Source organism: Bufo bufo, chromosome 4, assembly GCF_905171765.1.
Source record: "Bufo bufo chromosome 4, aBufBuf1.1, whole genome shotgun sequence".
In the NCBI taxonomy this organism is placed as follows: domain Eukaryota; kingdom Metazoa; phylum Chordata; class Amphibia; order Anura; family Bufonidae; genus Bufo; species Bufo bufo.
The window spans coordinates 411807925-411830365 of NC_053392.1; the positions used below are offsets into that span (position 1 = coordinate 411807925).

The following is a 22441-nucleotide window of genomic DNA, read 5'->3' on the forward strand; positions in this document are numbered from 1 at the left end:
TCTGCGGCTCCCTGTCTCCTGACAAGTCCGTCCGGAGGGGTGGTATAGTATTGCATGTAGCAGAGCTGTGTGTGTACAGGGTGCTTGCAGCAATGTAGCAGAGCTGTGTGTGTACAGGGTGCTTGCAGCAATGTAGCAGAGCTGTGTGTGTACAGGGTGCTTGCAGCAATGTAGCAGAGCTGTGTGTGTACAGGGTGCTTGCAGCAATGTAGCAGAGCTGTGTGTGTACAGGGTGCTTGCAGCAATGTAGCAGAGCTGTGTGTGTACAGGGTGCTTGCAGCAATGTAGCAGGCTGTGTGTGTACAGGGTGCTTGCAGCAATGTAACAGAGCTGTGTGTGTACAGGGTGCTTGCAGCAATGTAGCAGAGCTGTGTGTGTACAGGGTGCTTGCAGCAATGTAACAGAGCTGTGTGTGTACAAGGTGCTTGCAGCAATGTAACAGAGCTGTGTGTGTACAGGGTGCTTGCAGCAATGTAGCAGAGCTGTGTGTGTACAGGGTGCTTGCAGCAATGTAGTAGAGCTGTGTGTGTACAGGGTGCTTGCAGCAATGTAGCAGAGCTGTGTGTGTACAGGGTGCTTGCAGCAATGTAGCAGAGCTGTGTGTGTACAGGGTGCTTGCAGCAATGTAGCAGAGCTGTGTGTGTACAGGGTGCTTGCAGCAATGTAGCAGAGCTGTGTGTGTACAGGGTGCTTGCAGCAATGTAGCAGAGCAGGAAGCCTGGCAGGGACTCGGTGACAGGATTATTTTAACTCAAAGAATCAAATGAGTCTCTGACTCATTTGATTATTTTAACTAATAAACTCTTAGACCATTATCTAAATCCCTGCAATAACTATACAGTTACATCAGTCTGCTCCACTGCAGCAGAGCTGTGTTTGCCAGGAGTGAGTCCCTCCAGACCTTCGGTTCACTTGAGAGCCGACTCAGCAAGTGAACCGAACATTCGATGAGCTGAGCATGCGCATTGATCTTCAGTTCACTTGCTTCTGCCGGCTCAGGAAGTGAACCGAAGATTCGATTCATGAAAAAGATCCGAACTTCCCATCTCTAAAACTCAGTAGCAGGCCGGGCGGCAGCACAACTCACTGACGTCACGCGCCTGCTCCTCCTACTTCATTCATAAATTGGGAGGAGCAGGCGCGTGATGTCAGTGAGTTGCGCTGCCGCCCGGTCTGCTACTGAGTTTGTGAGTACAGAGAGGGAGAGGATCGCAGAGGATTTCAAGTTGTTCACATCGGAATATTAGTATTACAGTGAGCGGGGCCCGGTGTAATAGAATACAGTGACTGCACCGGGCCCCGCTGCCATTACAACACCAGATGCCGGTGTTCCGTTTACTTGACAGTATTATGTCTATATCGTGGGAGATAGTTTTGCATTACGTCTAGCTTGAACTGCTGACTAATATAAAATTTTAAATCTTTATTTCATTTCCTTAAAACTATTTTCCATGATATAGACATAATACTGTCAATTAAACGTCACAGAGGTGCTGAAGAGGTCTAGATATTTGCATTTTGTTAACCTTTATTTTTGTTTGCATTTTGTTAACCTCTACTGCGCCTGCGCCAAGTCGTCTTTTTTGCGCATGCGCAGTGTATTGGGGATCATTCACTCACAAGGACACTGTTATAGGGGATCTGTGGATGACACTGTATATGCTGCTATATATGTGTCATCCACAGAGCCCCCCCCACAACAGTGTCTCATCCACAGAGCCCCCCCCACAACAGTGTGTCATCCACAGAGCCCCCCCCCACAACAGTGTGTCATCCACAGGGGCCCCCCCACAACAGTGTGTCATCCACAGAGCCCCCCCACAACAGTGTGTCATCCACAGATCCCCCCATAACAGTGTCATCCACAGATCCCCCCCATAACAGTGTCATCCACAGATCCCCCCCATAACAGTGTCATCTACAGATCCCCCCCCATAAGTGTCATCCACAGATCCCCCCTATAACAGTGCCATCCACAAATCCCCCCATAACAGTGCCATCCACAGATCCCCCATTCCCCCATAACAGTGCCATCCACAGATCCCCCATTCCCCCCATAACAGTGCCATCCACAGATCCCCCATTTACCCCATAACAGTGCCATCAGCAGATCATAATGATCTGATGCTCTCAGCATTACTTAATGCTAGGAGCTTTAGGTACTTATGCACTTGGCCAGCAGCTGTGGGCGCTTTCCTGTATTCAGCTGTATCACTGCCCTCAGTGAACTACAACTCCCGTTGGCTGTCCAGGCATGCTGGAAGTTGTAGTTTTGAAATATCTGGAGCTCCACAGTTTGGAGACCACTGCTCTATAAGCTAAAGCAGTAGATGGGGATCTGACCACTGGGGCCCCCACCAATCCTGAGAATGGGACATAATTGTGCCTGGAGTGAATGGTGCGGACTGCACCTGCGTGTCCACCACTCCATCTATTCCCTATGCATGTCTACATTCTTAGGACCGGCAGGGGTTCCAGCATTCAGACTCCCACCTATCTGCTTGTTATCCCCTATACTGTGGATATATTTAACTTAATGAGATGGGGGAAAACCCTTTAACCTCTTCTTACTTCAGGATGTATGCCTATGTCCTTGCAGCTGCAATGTTCACACAACTGGACGTATGCATACGTCCTACATTCTCCACCTCTAGATCGGTGGCAGAACCTGGCTGGTTGCCATGGCAAGAAGAAGCCAGTGGATCTCACAGGCAAACTGTCATAATATACTGACAGTTATACTATGCTGCAGTACAGATGGTCACAGGCCCATCTAGAGTTGGCGCACCTTTTGCACTTAGAATAACATTAAAGTGCAGAAACGTATATAATTTTTGACAGGAACCCCTGCTCTTCTACTGTAAACAGGGATACGCTATTCAAATGTATATATTTTTTATTTTACTTATTTTATTTTTTTAAATCATTGCTGAAGGTCCAAAGCACACAAGATAAAACCCTGGGACACAAACTCTTGTATCGTGAAAGGGCAGTGGGTGAGGCTCAGCTTCAGTGTGGTGGGCCCATAAGAGCTTGATGCCCCCCTGCAGAAAAGAAGGGAAGACTGCAAAGGTATGTATAAAACTGAAGGCATTCCTTACACAGTAGTTATTTAGGAGTAATATTTGCACACAATTTTCCACCATTTCCTTTTCCTATTTTTGTTACAGATATTGTCTTTGTACAAATACTTCAGGTTCTCGCAGATAGCGATACTATCGGGTCATGCCATGTGACAAAGAGAAGGGGACTTACCTCTGACTCAGGAGTAATTCCAGCATGCCCAGGCAGCTAGGACATGTTGAAATCGGAGTGATTGTTTTTTTTTTTTTTTTAAACAGACAGCAGGACTTTTCTTCCCTGTTGCGGTTTTAGGTATTGGGTAAAGTATTGCAGCATTTCTAACCATACTTGTGTAAATGTATCGTTGTTATAGCTGCCCCCCTCCCCTACTTTTGTCCTGGCCCCCAGTGTGCCCCCCCAAAATTTAAAAGCTAGAGACGCCACTGGACATGGCCAGTTGTATCTCTAAAAACCTCAGTGGACATTGCAGCCACCATTGCCTGCCAATGATTCTGTAGGAAGAGACTTGAGACAGATAGAGAGGGAAGAGAAACATAACTCCCATCCTTGCCTAAATCCATACATTGTTAATGAGAAGAATTGTAGTGTGTACATTTGGAACTGCGTTTTGCTATCATTAGATGTACTGCAACTCCAATTTTACACTTCAGTTGAGACATTTAATCTGTTACATATGACCTGGTTACTGACTCCTGCACCATACGCCATCCATTGCACTCTACACACCCCGACTACTATCAAGCAGGAGCCCCAACACCAGGGTGTGCCTTAAGGGAACAAAAAGTATGCCCTCCTTTTACTGTATGGCCCTAGGGAGAAAAGGTGTGAGGAAAGCCATTGTGATTGACTGTAACAGCCTTAGTCACTACCACTCCCATCCTACACTCTCGCTGCTCCCTCTCCACTTCACATTCAAAGTGTAAAGGCCTTGCCAAATTACTGCAACTTATCACCCATTCACTTTATTGTCCAATACACGTATAACAGAGCTGTCTGCTTCCTGCTCTATTCAAGAGCTAGTTCTAGAAGACAGCTAATCATTGGGGGTGCTGTGTTTTGGACCTTCAACACCAATCCTGAGAATAAATCATCAATATCAGGAGCCTGGAAAGCTTATTTGTTAATACTTAATAGTGTTGAGCAAGCATGCTCGGCCGAACACCGCGTGTGCTCGAGTCAGTGTATTTAAATCTAATTTAACCTCTATTCCTATGCAGAAGATCTCTGTCAAGTGAGGGAATCCCTCAGTGTGAGTCCGCGCTCTGACTCCATATATAGCTATGTCCATATATGGAGTCATATATTTATTTATATATGTATTTAAATCTAATTTAGCCTGTATTTCAGAAAAGTTTCTGCTGGGATTCAAACTCACAACCTTCTGCATTAGAGGCAAGGCATTTACCACTCAGCTATAATAGCTGCATAGCCTGTTACTTTAAAAAAAAAATAATAATAATATGAGACTTCTACTGTATAGGTCTCAGTAGAAGTCCATCACAGTAGAAGTCTTATTATTATTTTTTTTTTTTTAAGTGACTGGCTATGCAGCTATATAGTGTAGTAGTTAAAGTTATGGGCTATGATGCAGAAGCTGTGAGTTCAAATCCCATCACAAACATTTTCAGAAATAGAGGTTAAATTAGATTTATATATTTTATATATTTTTTTGTAATTGTAAAAAATGTATGGCACAAAATAAATGTGTAATTACTAGAAGAAAAAAAAAACATATATATAATTTTTTTGTTGTTGTAATTACACATTTATTTTGTGTTTGACAGGCAGGTCACATACAGTATATGCATGAGTGCATCACCATTAGGCTCAGTTCCCACTTCACTTGGTCAGTTAAGGGTCCAAAGCAAAGAACAGGTGCAGATCTTTTCATGATACGATATCTGCAAGTAGGATTGGCTCCTGATTTTGACTCACCATTGTTAAAAAAGTACCCAGCTTTCCATTTTACAGAGAGACTTTTGTGTTTAAATTTCTGTGTGCGCCATAAGAAGATGAAGATAAGTTAGCGAGTGTGTGTTAAGATAAGCTAAGCTGAATACGTGCTAAGTAGCCAGTATGCATTTTTTGCTAAAAAAATACAAAACTGTCTCAGCGATTAACCCGTTAGTAGAAAATAGAAAGCTCATAGAATACTAACCAATCAATAGATGGATTCAGTTCTGACCAATTAGAAGTTTTTTATTGGAATATTTGCAAACCAATCATGTCAATACTTTATGAGGTTACACCCTCCAAATGGGTATAAATAAAGGGCCTAGGACACTCTCAATTTGGGATCCTGGCAGAGTTTTAACCCGTGTGCTGACTTCTGTCATTTTCTTCCGTCAATGTCATTTACCTTGAACACGTGGCTCGCTCCTCACTTGACTAACCCTAGGTCTGCCACAACACCATACAGTAACTGCTGGAATTAACTGACCAAATAACTGAAGTGTAAATTCAGAGTTACAGGTCAATGTTAGCGTCAGGTATAATGTACTTAACTGTGCAGTGGCCCAAGATTCTACTATAGAGTGAAAGAGTGGTCTCATTTTACACTGCTGTCTGCTGTTTGTACATAAATTGCTAGTAACCTGTTCTGTTACCTACTGACACAAATAGTGGTGCCATGACAGAGTGGGAAGGGTGTCAGCAGTAAGTTTGTGCTGTGTTTTCCCTTCTTCTGATCTGCCAGAAGAACAACCCAAAAAGAAAAAGTATCCTGTCATCCGCCTTCACATGGTCAGTATTTGGTCAGTAATTGATTAGTATTGGTAAGGCAAAAACAGGAGTGGGAAAAAAAAGGAAAGACACGTGAAGGAAATATTTGCATGTCTTCTGTGTTTTGGACCAACTTCTGCTTTTGGTTACCAAATCATGATCAAATCCTGATGCAAAATATTGAGTGAGGCCTAATGCTCAATTTACATGAGTTTTGTCCATTTGCATCTGGCATTGGTTTTACTCAGATGGAAAATAATTCCTGCATGCAGGGCGTTAATGGCCTCTATCACATGGCCAGTATTTGGTCTGTTTTTTGGACAGGATCTATTGGGTTTTTCCATCTGATGGATCAGGAGAATGGCAAAATAAATAATAATAAAATAAACTGTGATGACAACAAGGCCAATCAGTATCCCCAGGGCAGACTGGTGATGGTGGCAACAGCATGAGGAGTCAACATAGTGGCCTAGTCACAGTATAGTGAGTGTGGCAACAGCATGAGGAGTCAACACAGTAGCCCATTCACATAGTGGGGAGGGTGGCAACAGCATGAAGAGTCAACACAGTGGACCAGTCACAGAGTGGTGAGTGTGGCAACAGCATGAGGAGTCAACACAGTAGCCCATTCACATAGTGGGGAGGGTGACAACAGCATGAGGAGTTAACACAGTGGCACAGTGAAAGGGTGGTGAGGGTGGCAACAGCATGAGGAGCCAACATAGTGGCCCAGTCACAGAGAAGGGAGGTGGGGGGCAACAACACTGGTGGTACAGTAACTGCACAAGATGATGGCTGTAGGAGAAGATGGCAGCAGAGGCAGCAGGTGAGTCGCATCAGGCAGGTGGCAGCATCAGAAAAGTGGCTGAATCACGTGGCCAGAAATAATGGGACATTTTTCACAATGTTCTGTTGTGGCAGCATACTGCAGTAAGAAATTTACAGTTTGAATTATCTAATTTGATGCATCAGGTACCGTGTGTGGAAATCCTGGCTGATCCCATCTGATTCATCTTTCTAAAGGTTAATCTCTCACCATTTTATGTGCTGAAAGACACAACTATGCCCCCCGCCTCAATAAACACCCTCTCTGATGATACACTACTGGCCGGACAGAAAAAGCTTGTCCAGGGAAAACTCAGCCAGTTGCGACCACAATTCAAGTTTGGATGCCCAGTAGTCCAGGGGATCTTGGATCTGGGGTGTAGTCCAAGTATTCCACCACCTGCTGGTTGAGGTTCTGCGCATGTCCTGCTGCTGGGTGGTTTCTTCAGTAGGCAGCTGAAGAAACATGCTCATCAGAGATTGGAGACTAAAGTTACTGCTGATGGAGCTGGTGCTGCTTCTGCCCCCTAACCCCCGCCAGTAGCCATGACATGAAAGCGTGAGAACAGAGGGTCCTCCCAATCAGAGCTTCGTGAGGATGGGTGATGGTACATGTAGGCAGCAACCAACTGACTTCATAGGATGTTTCTATAGTAGTTGAGTTTATCTTCCCTCTCAGCAGGTGTAAAAAGGCCCCCATTTGGGCCCAGTAGTGAGGGTTTAACATTGTGGAGAGCTAGTAGTCATCCCATGTGGCTGTCACTATTCAAGAAACTCAGATTGCATCCCTCCATTTGTGCAAGGGAATCATAGGGATTGGAATGGCTGTATCTCCACTGCTACTGTCTGTCACGGTCATCTGCCTCGTGTTCCTTATTGCCCTCTAGCTCCTGCTGCTCCTCTCCTTTCGCTTGTGCAGGTAAACCACCTATTTTTGTATACATTTCCTGGGCGTTAATATCCTCCTCCTCCTCCTCCACCAGTTCAGTCCCCACAGGAAAGGTGGCCATGAGATGTAGGTGCCACGTCTCCTGTCCCCTGGACATCTAGATTTATCAGCACCTGCTCCAGGATGTGAAGAAGTGGAATGACATCATTCATCCTGTAGACCTGGTGACTGATAAATAAAGTGGCCTCCACAAAGGGCCTGGGCAAACGGCGGGTGTCACGCATGAGCTGCCACTGACTACGATCTAGAAATCATTCACAGCCTTCCTCTGCTCATATAGTCAGTCCAACATGTGGAGGGTGGAATTCCAACATGTGGAAACATTGCATATAAGGCTATGTTGGGGAACACTATTCTGCCTTTGCAGCTCAAGGAGGGTGTATTTTGCATGGTAAGAGTGACTGAAGTGCCTGCACAGCTTCCTGGTCATTTTCAAGATGTCTTGCAATTGGGCAGATGACTTCAGGAACTGGGTTACAACCAGATTAAAGATGTGTGCCATGCAGGACGTATGGGTCATCCCTTCTTGACGCAGCACCAATAGAATGTTTTTCCTACTGTCCAATCTTCAGTTGGTAAGGAGAAAGCCAGTATTTGATTTCTTGGTTGATGGCGCAAAGCAATTCCTCCCTGGTGCGACTCCTTTTGCCCAGGCTGGTCAGGTGCAGAAGAATGTGACACAGCACAGCCATGAATTGCATAGGTGGTATGCTGGAGGACCACTCAGAACTGTGCCTGCAGTGGAGTCTGTGGACTAGGTGGAGGGTGAGGAGGCAGAGGAGGACATTGACACCGCAATCACAGCATGAAAACACAGAGTCAGCATTGCCACCACCTGGCAGGAACCACATTTACCTTGTTTGCCATAAGGGACATATATTGTCCTTGACAATAGTTACAGCTCCACACGTCAGTGCTGCCATGAACTATATCAGACACTGACAGACTCAAGGACTGGCCCACCTTCTACTCAACATATGTGTGCAGGGCTGGTACAGCTTTCGTAGAGAAGTAATGAAAACTTGGGACTCTCCACTTTGGCTAGGCACAAGCCATCAGTTCTTTGTAATAGGCAGAGTCAGCCACATGGAAAGGCAAGGACTGTAATATAGCAACTTGGTCAGGAGCACATTCAGCTTCTGCGCCGTTGAATGAGAGCACATCTACTGTTGTCTTTTCACATTTGCCTTGGTGATCGATTGCTGGCAAAATGCGTAACGAGGAGGAGGAGCATCAGGACCAGTACACAATGGGAAGGAAACACAGCTCCCTTCTGCTGAGGTGGTTGAACCTTGACTGCTAGAGAATGGGTGCGGGCCACTGGGAGATGCAGTGGTTGCTTAATCAGGCTGTACCACTACATTAGCGCCATCGTTTTTCCAGGCCATTTTATGGTGACGCTCTATTTGTTGACTCAGGGCCGTGGTGCCAACATTGGCTCCCTGGCCGCACTTTACCTTCTGCCCACAAATCCTACATACGGCCACTCTGACGGCCTCTGGCGACTTTATCAAAAATTCCCACACTGGTAAGGATTAGTGATGAGCGGCAGGGGCAATATTCGAATTCGCAATATTTCGTGAATATTTGGGAGAATATTTGTCATATATTTGCAAATTTGCGATAATTTTTTTGATTGCAAAAATCGGCAATGTAATATGCGCGTATCGCGCACGCAATACAGACGTGGGTCACTGTTGCTAATTTTTTCAAGCTTCTAGAAGTTTCCTGAGACTGGAGAAAATGGTTGGCATGGCAGAACATTACAAAAGCTTTATATGCAGATAAGAGTGCTCCAATATATTTGCGATAGCGCAAATCGGCAATTAATGATGCGCAATACGTGCAACTTCACATTTTAGCAGGTCTGACTACATATTACTGATTGGTGCACTAAGTATTGTTGTGAACTTGTGACATCACAGCTCTATGTCTGTAGCATGTATGTATGGACAGCAGAACCTATCACACTACCTAACACCTTGCACTGGAACCTATCAGCTACACTATATCACGATCTAACCTACACTCACTGACTATCTCCCACTAACTATCTGAATTATATATATATAAGCTATCTAACTATCTATCTAATGTAGTGTGGAAAGCACAGAGCACAGCAATGACACTGCTGTCTCTCTCAGAACTCCATAAAACTACAGAAAATGGCTGCTGGGGAGGTTCTTATATAGTAAAGGGGTAGGCAACTTTCCTATTGGTTGCTGGGGATGTTGCTAGGCTCAGACAAAGACATTGCAACCTTCTCAATGGCCCACAAGCATAAAACTACAGAAAATGACTGCCTGCTTCTGCCTCTAGGAACCCCTGCACCGTTAGTTACCTCCTGAGTAGCAGACGGTCTACCCAGGACACGTTTGGCTCCAGATCTCACACTGCTGCCATTCTGCTGACTCACAGCCACACTTGCACCTTTCTGGCTGAGCTGCACACTGCCACCCTGCCGCTGTCTCACTCCAATTTGAGAATCAAGGCGTAACAGAATTGCATATCTATTAAACAAGGTGGACTTCCCAATAACAGTAAAACACTACTTATTCACTCCAATTTGAGAATCAAGGCGTAATAGAATTGCATATCTATTAAACAAGGTGTGTATAGAGAAAAGAAAAAAAGTGGCAGCACCATCTCTGATGCAAACAAGAGGGTGCAGCTGGCCCAATATGGATACAGGCAAATCCGATAGATAGAAATAAAAAAAATGGGCAGCACTCCATGAAGTAAAAAAATACAAAAACCTTTATTTACCCAAGCAGGACATGTGACATTTCGGCTCTATGCTGGTCCTTTCTCAAGCAGTGAGAAAGGCTCCAGTATAGAGGCGAAACATCGCATGTCCTGCTTGGGTAAATAAAGGTTTTTGTATTTTTTTACTTCATGGAGTGTTGCCCATTTTTTTGATTTCTATTAAACAAGGTGGACACTGTTCAATTAGATAGCTCTGTGCAGGGATTGATGAAAAATGAGCTGTCTCCTATGGATCCTTTCAGCTTCTGATTACACAGCCTGCACCGTCCCTGCAGTCTCCCTGTCCAAGATTCATGATCATGATTTATCAACAGTGTGTTTGTCTATGTAAAGGTGATGGTCTGAGAGCCAAATTATACTTACCCCCCTCCTTGGCACCCTGTTCGCTCCAAATCCATGCACAGCCGCCCCTGCATCTCCCTGTCACGTGGATCAAAACATCCGGCAATGGGGGGAGCAGCCAATAGCAGGTCGCAGCGGTGACTAGCCTCCCTAGCATCACCCGCGATACAAGGGAGTCATGACCAAAACAAATGTGGTTCCAGTATTCAAAAGGGTCAAAAACTGAGCCCGGAAACTATAGGCCGGTAAGTTTAACATCTGTCATGGGTAAACCATTTGAAGGTTTTCTAAGAGATGCTATCTTGGAGTACCTCAATGAGAATAAGCAAATAACGCCATATCAGCATGGCTTTATGAGGGACTGGTCATGTCAAACTAATTTAATCAGTTTCTATAAGGAGGTCAGTTCTAGACTTGACAGCGGCGAATCAATGGAAGTCGTATATCTGGAATTCTCCAAAGCATTTGACACTGTACCACATAAAAGGTTAGTATATAAAATGAGAATGCTCGGACTGGGAGAAAATGTCTGTATGTGGGTAAGTAACTGGCTGAGTGATAGAAAACAGAGGGTGGTTATTTTTTTTTTAAATTTAACATCTTTATTACTATAAAAAGCAAGTACACAAAATATAATTCAACCTTATTATAAATTTTCATCATTTTTCCCCTTAACCCCATTACCCCCCACCCCACCCTGCGATGCCTAAGTGATCCTTTTACCCCCAACCATCCTCTAGTAACAGCCCACATTTTCAATAGTAATTTTGTAGTCCCTTTATGACCCCGGTCCCTGTTAATCAGTAGCCCAGATTCCAGAAGCGTAAATATATTATTATGCGCAGAGCTTCTTTCTAGGCTACTTAGAAGTGTACTATTTGGCCATTCATTGCACATCCGTAGCTGAGCAGCAATAAAGTAGCCTTTAAAGCATGGGAGATTTAAACCCCCATGCTCCAGCGGCTTATATAAATATTCTAGTTTGAGTCTCACTCGTTTTCTTCCCCAGATCAAATCATTAATTATTCTTTCCATAAGTTTGAAATATTTATCCTCTATCCAAATAGGTATATTCCTAAGGACATAGAGGAATTGGGGTAGAGTTACCATTTTAACCAGTGAAACTCGGTCAGCTTTGGATAAAGGAAGTCTCAACCAAATCCCTATTTTTGCCCTAGTTTTTGTTATCAATGGGGTCAGGTTAAGATGTACAGAATTTTCAACCTTGGGAGATATCATCATACCCAAGTATTGAAAAGTATCAACAACATCTAACTGGGTTATCAAGGACTCCTTTTGGGACACCGGGTCTATTGGCATCAGATTGGTCTTTGACCAATTTATATCCAGGCCTGATACCTCACCAAATAGTTTGACCATACGGATAATTCTTGGGGCAGTTATCTCTGTATTATCTGCGAAAAAAAGGACATCATCCGCGTATAGAGAAATGCGATCTTCCACTCCTAATGTTCCAAATCCTTTAATTTGAACATCCTGCCTAATAGCCAAGGCCAGGGGCTCAATATAAATATCTAATAGGAGTGGAGATAATGGGCAGCCCTGGCGAGTACCTCTATTTAGATCAATACTGGCAGTAAGGCTCCCGTTGAGACTCAACTTGGCCGTAGGGGATCTATAAAGTGTTTTGATCATATTTATAAATCTCTCCCCAAAGCCCATCCTCGCCAAAACCCTCCATAGGAACCGCCACTCAACCCTGTCAAAGGCCTTAGAGGCATCTAAAGACAGGATGGAGCGAGCAGACCCCCCAGGAGCCTGTATATTGGCAAAAAGCCGATGAAGATTATGTTGTGTACCTTTGTTTTGAATGAAACCGTTCTGGTCCGAATGGACAATGGAGGAGATAACGCCAGAAAGTCTTGTGGCCAAGATCCTCGCCAGGAGCTTTACATCTGCGTTCAACAGTGAGATCGGTCTACAGGATCCCAAATCTGTGGGGTCCTTACCTTTTTTTGGAATTAATATTATTACAGCTTCCATCATTGAACCCGGCAGGTTCCCCTCCTCCAACAATCTAGGAAAAACATCCTCTTTATATTTACCATAAAATTCATATGGAAGTCCGTCTGAACCGGTGGTGGAGTTGCCCGAGCATAGCTTAATTGCGCGTTCAAGCTCCTGAATAGAGAGATCGGCCTCAAGTACCTTCCTTTGAGCCAGAGTAATTGTAGGAAAGACAATACCATCAAGATAAGAGTCCATCATTTCATCCGTGATCCTGCAATCGGCTCTATAAAGGTCTGAAAAGTAATCAAGGAAGACCTTCTCTATGGAGTCTTGTCCCCTAACCATCCTCCCATTAGCCAATCGTATATTATCTATATTCTTTTTGGATTCCTGACTTGAGATCACCCTAGATAGGAGTTTCCCCGATCACCCCGATTCAGTAAAGTATTTTTGCCCTTTAAAGAATAAACTCTGTTGTGCCTTCTCCAGCAAGAAGTCAGAGTATGCTTGTGCAGTCTTCTGCATATTTTCCCTATTTTCCTCTGTCCTATTTATATAGAAAAATTGTGTGGCTGAGGAAGCTTGTTCTTTTAAATTTTTCTCATTTTTCCCGTACTCCTTTCTCAGGTTTGCAATGTGACTGACCATTATTCCCCCCATATAGGCCTTAAAAGTATCCCATACCATTTGGATTTTTGTTGACCCATAATTAGTTACCCAAAATTGGTTTATTTCCTTTTGTATTATTTCATGGTTCTTTATTAGTGATAGCCAGTAAGGATTTAATCTAAATGGAGGCCTCCCTATTTGTTTATTTCAAGGAGTATCGGTAGATGGTCCGAGAGTGACCTAGTCTCGTACTTCATTCGTGTTACATATTGTACATATTTTTTATTGATCAGAGCATGGTCTATTCTGGACATAGATCTACCTAATTTACTAATACATGAGAAGACTCTTCTCACCTGACCCAGACCTCCCCAAACATCCTCAAACCCAACCTCAGAACAGAAGCGTGCCAGGGGAGACCCCTGAACAGAGGCGTCTCCCTCGACACCCATAGAAACCCTATCTACTGCCGGGTTAATAACACAATTAAAGTCCCCAATAATCAATGTGGGGCATTCCGGCCATTTATCAATAAATGTTAATAGAGAATTAAGCACTGAGAAAGAGAATGCAGGTGGAATATAAACAAAGGCCAAAATGCACATCTTCCCCGCCAACTTACAGTATAAGAAGACAAATCTTCCCTGGTGGTCAACAGAGGATGCCTCGCAAAGAAATTCAATCGTTCTATGAATGAAAACTGTCACTCCCCTAGAATGACTAGAGAAGGTCGAGTGATACGTGTGCGCCGCCCATCCCCTGGTGACCATCCCGGAAGTCTCCCCAGTAAGATGTGTTTCTATCAAGCATACAATTGCTGTTATTCTGTTCTTGGATCGGGGATGGAAAGCCCTCCCTTATGTGATGGCAGTAATAGAGGACTTTGGTAAACTTTCGGGCTATCTGATCAATTGATCCAAGTCATCGCTCCTCCTGCTTAACCGCAAGGCCGTAGATGAGGGGAGTGGAGTAAGGGTGCTTGCTCCGAATGAAACCCTGGATTACTTGGGGATTAAGATTGGTGTCCCTATAAAGAGATTTTATGAGCTTAATTTAGCCCCGGTCTTGAACAAAGTAAAGTCTAAAATATGTGTTTGGCAGAAACTGATACTGACACAGACGGATCGAATAGCGCTGGTTAAGATGATTATTTTGCCTATTGTGATGTACCCGATGTGTGCTTCCCCAGTTTGGATCGACGATATCTTTTTTTACAGATTGGAGACTCTTATTAATGATCTAATATTGGGAAGGAAGAGGGTCAGGATAAAGCAAAGATATCTATGGTTGTCGGAATCAGATGGTGGGCTATCATTCCCTTTCTTTCAGGGTTATTATTTATGTGCACAGGTTCAACGTTGCTGTAGTCTTACAGATAGTTTATTAGCACGATATTTGTCGCAGGTCTTGGAAAAATCAATAGAGAATATTTTTACATGTTTGGAGTCTGGGTATTTGGGGGTGAGGAAGACCCTAATGATTCCTTGGATCCTACAAATGGTTTGGGATAAGCTTAAGAGGATTTTGAAAGTCTCCTCCCCTTTTGCTTTCTCCCCTTCGTGGGAGAACAGGAATTTGACGTAATTCTTTAAAATCACAGATTTTGTTTACTGGCTACGTAGGGGTGTGGTTAATGTGCGTCATCTTTTTGTATGCGGACACTTTAAATCCTTTTCTGATTATAATTTCACTGATAGTACATTATTAGATGTGTTTATGTATTCACGTTTAACCGCCTCAGCTCCCCTAGCTTAAACACCCTTAATGACCAGACCACTTTTTACAATTCTGCACTACGCTACTTTCACGGTTTATTGCTCGGTCATGCAACTTACCACCCAAATGAACCACCCTTTTCTTCTCACTAATAGAGCTTTCATTTGGTGGTATTTCAGTGCTGCTGACATTTTTAATTTTTTTGTTATTAATCGAAATTTACCAAAATTTTTGCAAAAAAATGTCATTTTTCACTTTCAGTTGTAAAATTTTTCAAATAAAACTACATTTCTATATAAATTTTTCTCTAAATTTATTGTTCTACATGTCTTTGATAAAAAAAAAATTAAAAAAGTGTATATTTATTGGTTTGGGTAAAAGTTATAGCATTTACAAACTATGGTACAAAAATTTGAATTTCCGCTTTTTGAAGCAGCTCTGACTTTCTGAGCACCTGTCATGGTTCCTGAGGTTCTACAATGCCCAGACAGTAAAAACACCCCACAAAAGACCCCATTTCGGAAATTAGACACCCTAAGGTATTCGCTGATGGGCATAGTGAGTTCATAGAACTTTTTATTTTTTGTCACAAGTTAGGGGAAAATGAATTTTTTTTTAATTTATTTTTTTCCTTACAAAGTCTCATATTCCACTAACTTGTGACAAAAAATAAAATGTTCCATGAACTCACTATGCCCATCACGAAATACCTTGGGGTGTCTTCTTTCCAAAATGGGGTCACTTGTGGGGAAGTTATACTGCCCTGGCATTTTAGGGGCCCTAATGCGTGAGAAGTAGTTTGAAATCAAAATGTGTAAAAAATGCCCTGTGAAATCCTAAAGGTGCTCTTTGGAATGTGGCCCCTTTGCCCACCTAGGCTGCAAAAAAGTGTCACACATGTGGTATCTCCGTACTCAGGAGAAGTTGGGCAATGTGTTTTGGGGTGTCATTTTACATATACCCATACTGGGTGAGATAAATATCTTGGTCAAATGCCAACTTTGTATAAAAAAAATGGGAAAAGTTGTCTTTTGCCGAGATATTTCTCTCACCCAGCATGGGTATATGTAAAAAGAAACCCCAAAACACATTGCACTACTTCTTCTGCACTACTTCTTTTTTACCAATTATAAGCAATAATTGGTAAAAAAAAAAAAAACACGCATCCCAGCCAAATCCCAACCCCCCCATACAAGTAATCCACCACATATTGCAGCAGATCTCTCACCTATGACCATCCCTCCCATACTCCCCCCCCCCCCTGCTCGGCACCTCCCTGCTAGTGATGAGCGGCAGGGGTAATATTCGAATTCGCAATATTTCGCGAATATTTGGGCGAATATTCGCCATATATTCGAGAATTCGTGAATCCATGATTTCTAAGCATTATTTTCTTGATTGCGAAAAATTCGCATAAAATTCGCCTAAAGAATTTGCATAAAAATTTGCATGACCTGGTATTTTAAAAAAAAACTAATATTCGCGATTACGAATATATTTTGCGATATTCTAAATATTCGCGAATTCTCGAAGTGCCGATATTCGATATTAAAATTCGCAATTCGAATATTCGTGATCAACACTACTCCCCGCTAGTAAAACAAAGAAAGTGGAAAATATAAACACCCTCTAACAATTGTTATTCCCAACCAACCCTACAACAGTTAGATCACATATTGTTTTGTTCAAGCCAATCCACGGCTTTATCCGGAGTGTCAAAAAAAAAGTTGTATCTTTGAAAATAATCCGAAGTTTTGCTGGGAAAATAAGTGAGTATTTAATATCCCTTTCTCTTAGCCTCTTTTTAACAGTCATAAACGAGCGTCTCTTTTCCTGGATATCCTTTGAAAAATCAGGAAAGAAGGCCAATCTGTTCCCATCATATAGAACGGGGGAACATTCCCTCGCCCTTCTTAGTACCATATCTCTGTCCCTTGAAACCAGCATCTTAACAAGGAATGTTCGTGGTTGTCTCCCAGGGATTGGTTTCCCACCTGGGACCCGATGGGCTCTTTCTACCATAAACATAGGTGAAAAAAGATCCCTCCCAAAATTCTCCAGGATCATCGTCTGTATAAATTGGGTAGGGTTCTTATCTTCCACACCCTCTGGAACCCCTAAAACTCTCACATTATATCTTCATGATCTGTCTTCGAGGTCCACCACCTTTCTTTTAAGAAAATTAAGATCTATCTTCAGGGTGGACACCTCGGTATTTATTTTTTGGGATTCATTCTGCATTATAGCCATAGAACTCTCCACATTGTTAACTCTATCTCGGATCTTTGACAAATCGTCTCTAATCAGTCCCACATCGGCTTGAATTCACCCAAGTTGGGTTGCAATGCCTTGTATTAAATCCCCATTCCATTTTACTGTCAATAGTATTTCTTTTAGCGAGGTAGAGTCGACGTTAAACATATCTTCTCCCTCTATTCCCCCTTCCCCTTCAGGGTACCCAGAAACTTTTTGTGATTCTGCTTCTGTCACCTCAGTATTGTCAATTCTTTTAGAACTAATGTCCTTTTGACTACCTCTGGTATTAACCCTTGGGGACCTTAGGAATTGGTCTATTTTTGTTGCTTCAAAGGATTTAGGGGCCGGTTTCTGGGCAGAGAGATCTGCGGAACGCTTAATAGCTTTTGGGGCCATTCCGCGTTCCTATTTTTCCTTACTTCCCCCTCTTCTTCTTTTTTTTTTTTTTTCTTCCCCCCCCCTTTTTTTCTTCTTTTTCCTTCCCCCCCCCCCCCCTCTCTCCTCCTTTTTTTTTTTTTGGATATGTCTTTTTCTCTCTCTCTCTCTCTCTTTCTTCTCTTTTCTTCTCCTTTTTTTTCCCTTTTCTCTGTTTTCTTTATCTTTATCTCCTTGTCCTCCCTCAGTAATGCTTCATGTGGGATGTAGGTTCAGTGTACATTAGTATACTTCAATTAGCTTTGGTTACTTTGTTACTTTGTTAGTTGATTGGTAAGAGAATAGAAGAACCAAAGATAAAACGAAAAAGGAACCGTCTCACGAATTTCCACGCAAAGACCGGACTATCATGGAGACATTAGGCATTGGAAGACAACCAGATGACAGGAGAGGAGCCGGAGGCACAGCGACACAGCCGAAGAGGATCGCCAGGAGGAACAGCCGACCAAGCTCTGAGGACAGCACCACAGGCAGCCCGGAGAGGAGCAGGAGGCACAAGACACCACCGGAGAAGACCGTCAGGAGGAGCAGCCGACCAGGCACAGGACACCGTGGGCAGCCCAAGACACAGGGCGCAGAGAAGATCCACCAGGAGGGGAGGAACGCCGCAACCAGCGGGCACAGGGGAACCAGAAGTCGCCGGCAGGCAAACCCAGAGGGACCACGGACCGAGCCGCGCCGAACACCGCCGGCCAAGGAGGCAGAGAGGAGAGAGCCAAGGCAGAGGCAGACGCACGGAGCGAAGCGGAGCCCAGGTAAGAGGTAAGAAGTCCACAATCTGGGTGAGGTGAGGGTAAGGTGAGGTGAGGAGGTGTTCGGGTTAAGAGGGAGAGGAGGAGACACGCTTGTAGGCAGAGGCAGAAGCAGGGGCACAACTAAAGCACGGACCGGGAGTACATCACAAGTCCCCGGTTCTAGGGAGAGGGGGAGAGGCCGCAGAGACGATCAAAGACAGCGGGGAAGCCGAACCACGGGAGGAGGGGAGAGTGCGACGTCCTACGTTATCTACGTCATCACCCGAACAGAGGGTGGTTATTAACGGTACATACTGATACTGGGTCACTGTCACTAGTGGAGTACCACAGGGGTCAGTATTGGGCCCTATTATCTTCAATATATTTATTAATGATCTTGTAGAAGGCTGGCACCAAAAAATAACAATTTCTGGAGATGACACTAAACTGTGTAAAGTAATTAACACTGAAGAGGACAGTAAACTGCTACAGAGGGATCTGGATAGATTAGAGGCTTGGGCAGAGAAGTGGCAGATGAGGTTTAACACTGACAAATGTATGAATAAAGGTTATGCACATGGGAAGGAATAATGCAAGTCATCTGTACATAGTATATGGTGTAACACTGGGTAACACTGACATGGAAAAGGACCTAGGAATTTTAGTGGACAGCAAACTAAGCTGTAGAAACCAGTGTCAGGCAGCTGCTGCCAAGGCCAATAAGATAATGGGTTGCATCAAAAGGGGCATATATGTACGTGATGAGTACATAGTACTACCACTTTACAAATCAGTCAGACCACATATGGAGTACTGTGTACAGTTCTGGGCTCCTGTGAACAAGGCAGATATAGCAGAGCTGGAAAGGGTTCAGAGGAGGGCAACTAAAGTAATAAATGGAATGGCTGGACTACAGTACCCTGAAAGATTATCAAAATTAGAGTTATTTAGTTTAGAAAAAAGACGACTGAGGGGGAGATCTAATAACTATGTATAAATATATCAGGGGTCAGTACAGAGATCTCTCCCATTATCTATTTATTCCCAGGACTGTGACTTTGACGAGGGGACATCCTCTGCGTCTGGAGGAAAGAAGGTTTGTACACAAACATAGAAGAGGATTCTTTAAGCTAAGAGCAGTGAGACTATGGAACTCTCTGCCTGAGGAGGTGGTGATTGTGAGTTCACTAAAAGAGTTCAAGAGGGGCCTGGATGTATTTCTGGAGTGTAATAATATTACAGGTTATAGTTACTAGATTTCTGGAGAGGTCGATGATCCAGGGAGTTATTCTGATTGCCTGATTGGAGTTGGGAAGGATTTCCCCCCCTAAAATGAGGAAAATTGGCTTCTACATCACAAGTAGTTTTTTTCTTTTTTTGCCTTCCTCTGGATCAACTTGCAGAGGCTGAACTAGATGGACAGATGTATTTTTTCAGCCTTACAAACCATGGGGGTCATTTATCAAACTGGTGTAAAGTTAAACGGTCTTAGTTGCCTATAGCAACCAATCAGATTCCACCTTTAATTTTGAACAGCTCCTTTGGGAAATGAAAGGAGGAATATCTTTGGTTGCTATGGGCAACTAAGCCAGTTCTACTTTAAACCAGTTTGATAAATGACCCTCTATGTTACTATGTAATCCTGCCTGTTATGATATTACCTCTATATATAGATAAGCCATAATAGGTGATTGTCAAAACTTATCTATTCTTTCCTTGTACAATGACCTCTGCACAGGTCAAAGAGCCTAGAAAACCCTCCCATAGAAGTCAATGAGGTCCCCTCCTGACCATTGTGTCTATGGCTCATGTGGCTGCAGTAAAGCAATTCTTTAAATGCCTTCTAAATACTGTTAAAAACAAGTCAGGTAAGATGGTGGCCCCATAATCTTGTTCAGGAAATAGAAGAAATAAATCTGCAATCAGAAAATATAAACAGATTCAAAAAAAGGAGATGTGTTGCTATCTGGTTTTAACTGGCAAATAACGTTTTTGGTGACACATTTCCCTGAAGGAATATTTCAAGTCCTTCTTTGAACCCATTCCACATCAGGCTGCGCTGAGATCAGTTCAACCGAATACTAGAAACTTCTTCCTGATAAAGTGGTCACTGATTGATGTGTATACAAACATGCAAGAATGTATTTTTGATGCAATAATGAATTCAGCAACATCCATATTGCATGGAATGTAATAAGCATGCACAATAAAGTGCCTGTGTGCCTAAAATATAAAAATTTTAGTTTACATTTAGTAAGTTACATAGAAAATAATTCATATAAAAGCAAGGTAATGTAAATATCAAGACGTATAAAGCAATTATTTCACAAAGAGAAATATGTTGATCCCACCTTTGTGTTAGTTGCCTGCTACAATATATTAACGCTGTGTTAATATCTATATTTTACCTGCATTTGGTGTTAGATAAAATACCAAAGAAGAAATAAGATTTCCCCAAACACGGCAAGTTTGGCAAATTAGAAAGAATATCCCAAAATACTGGTTCACAACATCTTTTGCCAATTTGCCACAAGATTCTGCATATTTTGTTCCAGTTATTGTTATATATGTGCTCTTGCTAGCCCACAGAGGTCCACCTCCTAGTCCAACCAGTATAGAGGAAATTATAAGTGTAGGCCTAAAAAGGAAGATATAAGTGTTTAAATCAAGTGGATACAGTCATTACAGTTATTATTGTCCTCCAAAAATGCTAAGTTCAAAACTTTTCCTACATGAAATTCTAATAGTCAACCAATATTAACTGGACAGAATGATATCAAAACATCTGACCCCCAAGGAGTCATAATAATCACCAAAAAAATGAAACTAACTTTCGTATGTATGAAAATCCAAAAAGCTTTATTGTAAATATATAAACAGTACATACATGTATTATAAAACAGGCAGCACAAGGCGGGACACACAGATGGGGAGCAGGACCCAAGGAGAGGCCGGGAGATCAGTGCAAAAAAATACAGGGAAAAAGAATACTAGCTGAAAGAGCATACCTCAGAGTCTCATAGCAGCAACGCCCCAAACACAATGCAACAGAGGCGATTGTGGAGACTGAGGTTTAAGATGGAAGGAACACAAAGGAACACAATTAAACATACCCTGAATGGTGCAAAGATCTCTCGGCCAACTCCTGACCCCACGCCGTTTCGCCAGTAGATCTGGCTTCTTCCCTGTGTGGGCACTATATAGGGGAGATGTTTTTATGTGTTTCCGTATCCCCAGAAGAAGCCAGATCTACTGGCGAAACGGCGTTGGGTCAGGAGTTGGCCGAGAGATCTTTGCACCATTCAGGGTATGTTTAATTGTGTTCCTTTGTGTTCCTTCCATCTTAAACCTCAGTCTCCACAATCGCCTCTGTTGCATTGTGTTTGGGGCGTTGCTGCTATGAGACTCTGAGGTATGCTCTTTCAGCTAGTATTCTTTTTCCCTGTATTTTTTTGCACTGATCTCCCGGCCTCTCCTTGGGTCCTGCTCCCCATCTGTGTGTCCCGCCTTGTGCTGCCTGTTTTATAATACATGTATGTACTGTTTATATATTTACAATAAAGCTTTTTGGATTTTCATACATACGAAAGTTAGTTTCATTTTTTTGATGATGAAGTTCTAATAGCAAAAGCGAAATTAGACAGTGTTTTTTTTTTCTATCATTAAAAAATTAGTAGAGCATTTTGAAAAAAGATGGTAAAAGCTGTACATAAATGTATATAATTATTTACCAGCTTGAGTAGAAGTTGCAAAGACTGTAGGAGATGAAGCAAAACATTGATGCTACAATTGTCCATTTGCATCCAATTTTCTTTATCAAAAGGGGAGGTAACAGTAGTGAAGAGAGGCTGAGGGACACATACATTACACTGAGTGATGCAACACCAAGTCCTTCTATCCTATTTAGACTGCTCTGTAATAAAATATAAAATAAATACATGTAGAAGTGCATTATTATGTCATTTCTTTTTCTAGTTTTTTATAAGCTAGATTTATATACATTTTCAGGAAAGTTTAGATGTACAGTGCACAT

General features: G+C 42.8%; 1 protein-coding gene across 2 annotated transcripts in view; it reads right to left on the reverse strand.

Annotated features, from left to right (window-relative positions):
- LOC120997203 (protein unc-93 homolog A-like) overlaps positions 1 to 22441 on the reverse strand; it is a 72715-nt gene that overhangs the window by 34361 nt on the left and 15913 nt on the right. For both annotated transcript variants that reach the window (XM_040427197.1, XM_040427196.1), the window contains exons 3-4: positions 22140 to 22321; positions 20817 to 21046 (exon numbers count right to left, since the gene is read on the reverse strand). In XM_040427197.1, the coding sequence (XP_040283131.1) occupies positions 20817 to 21046; positions 22140 to 22321 (412 nt within the window). The remainder of the gene's footprint in view (positions 1 to 20816; positions 21047 to 22139; positions 22322 to 22441) is intronic.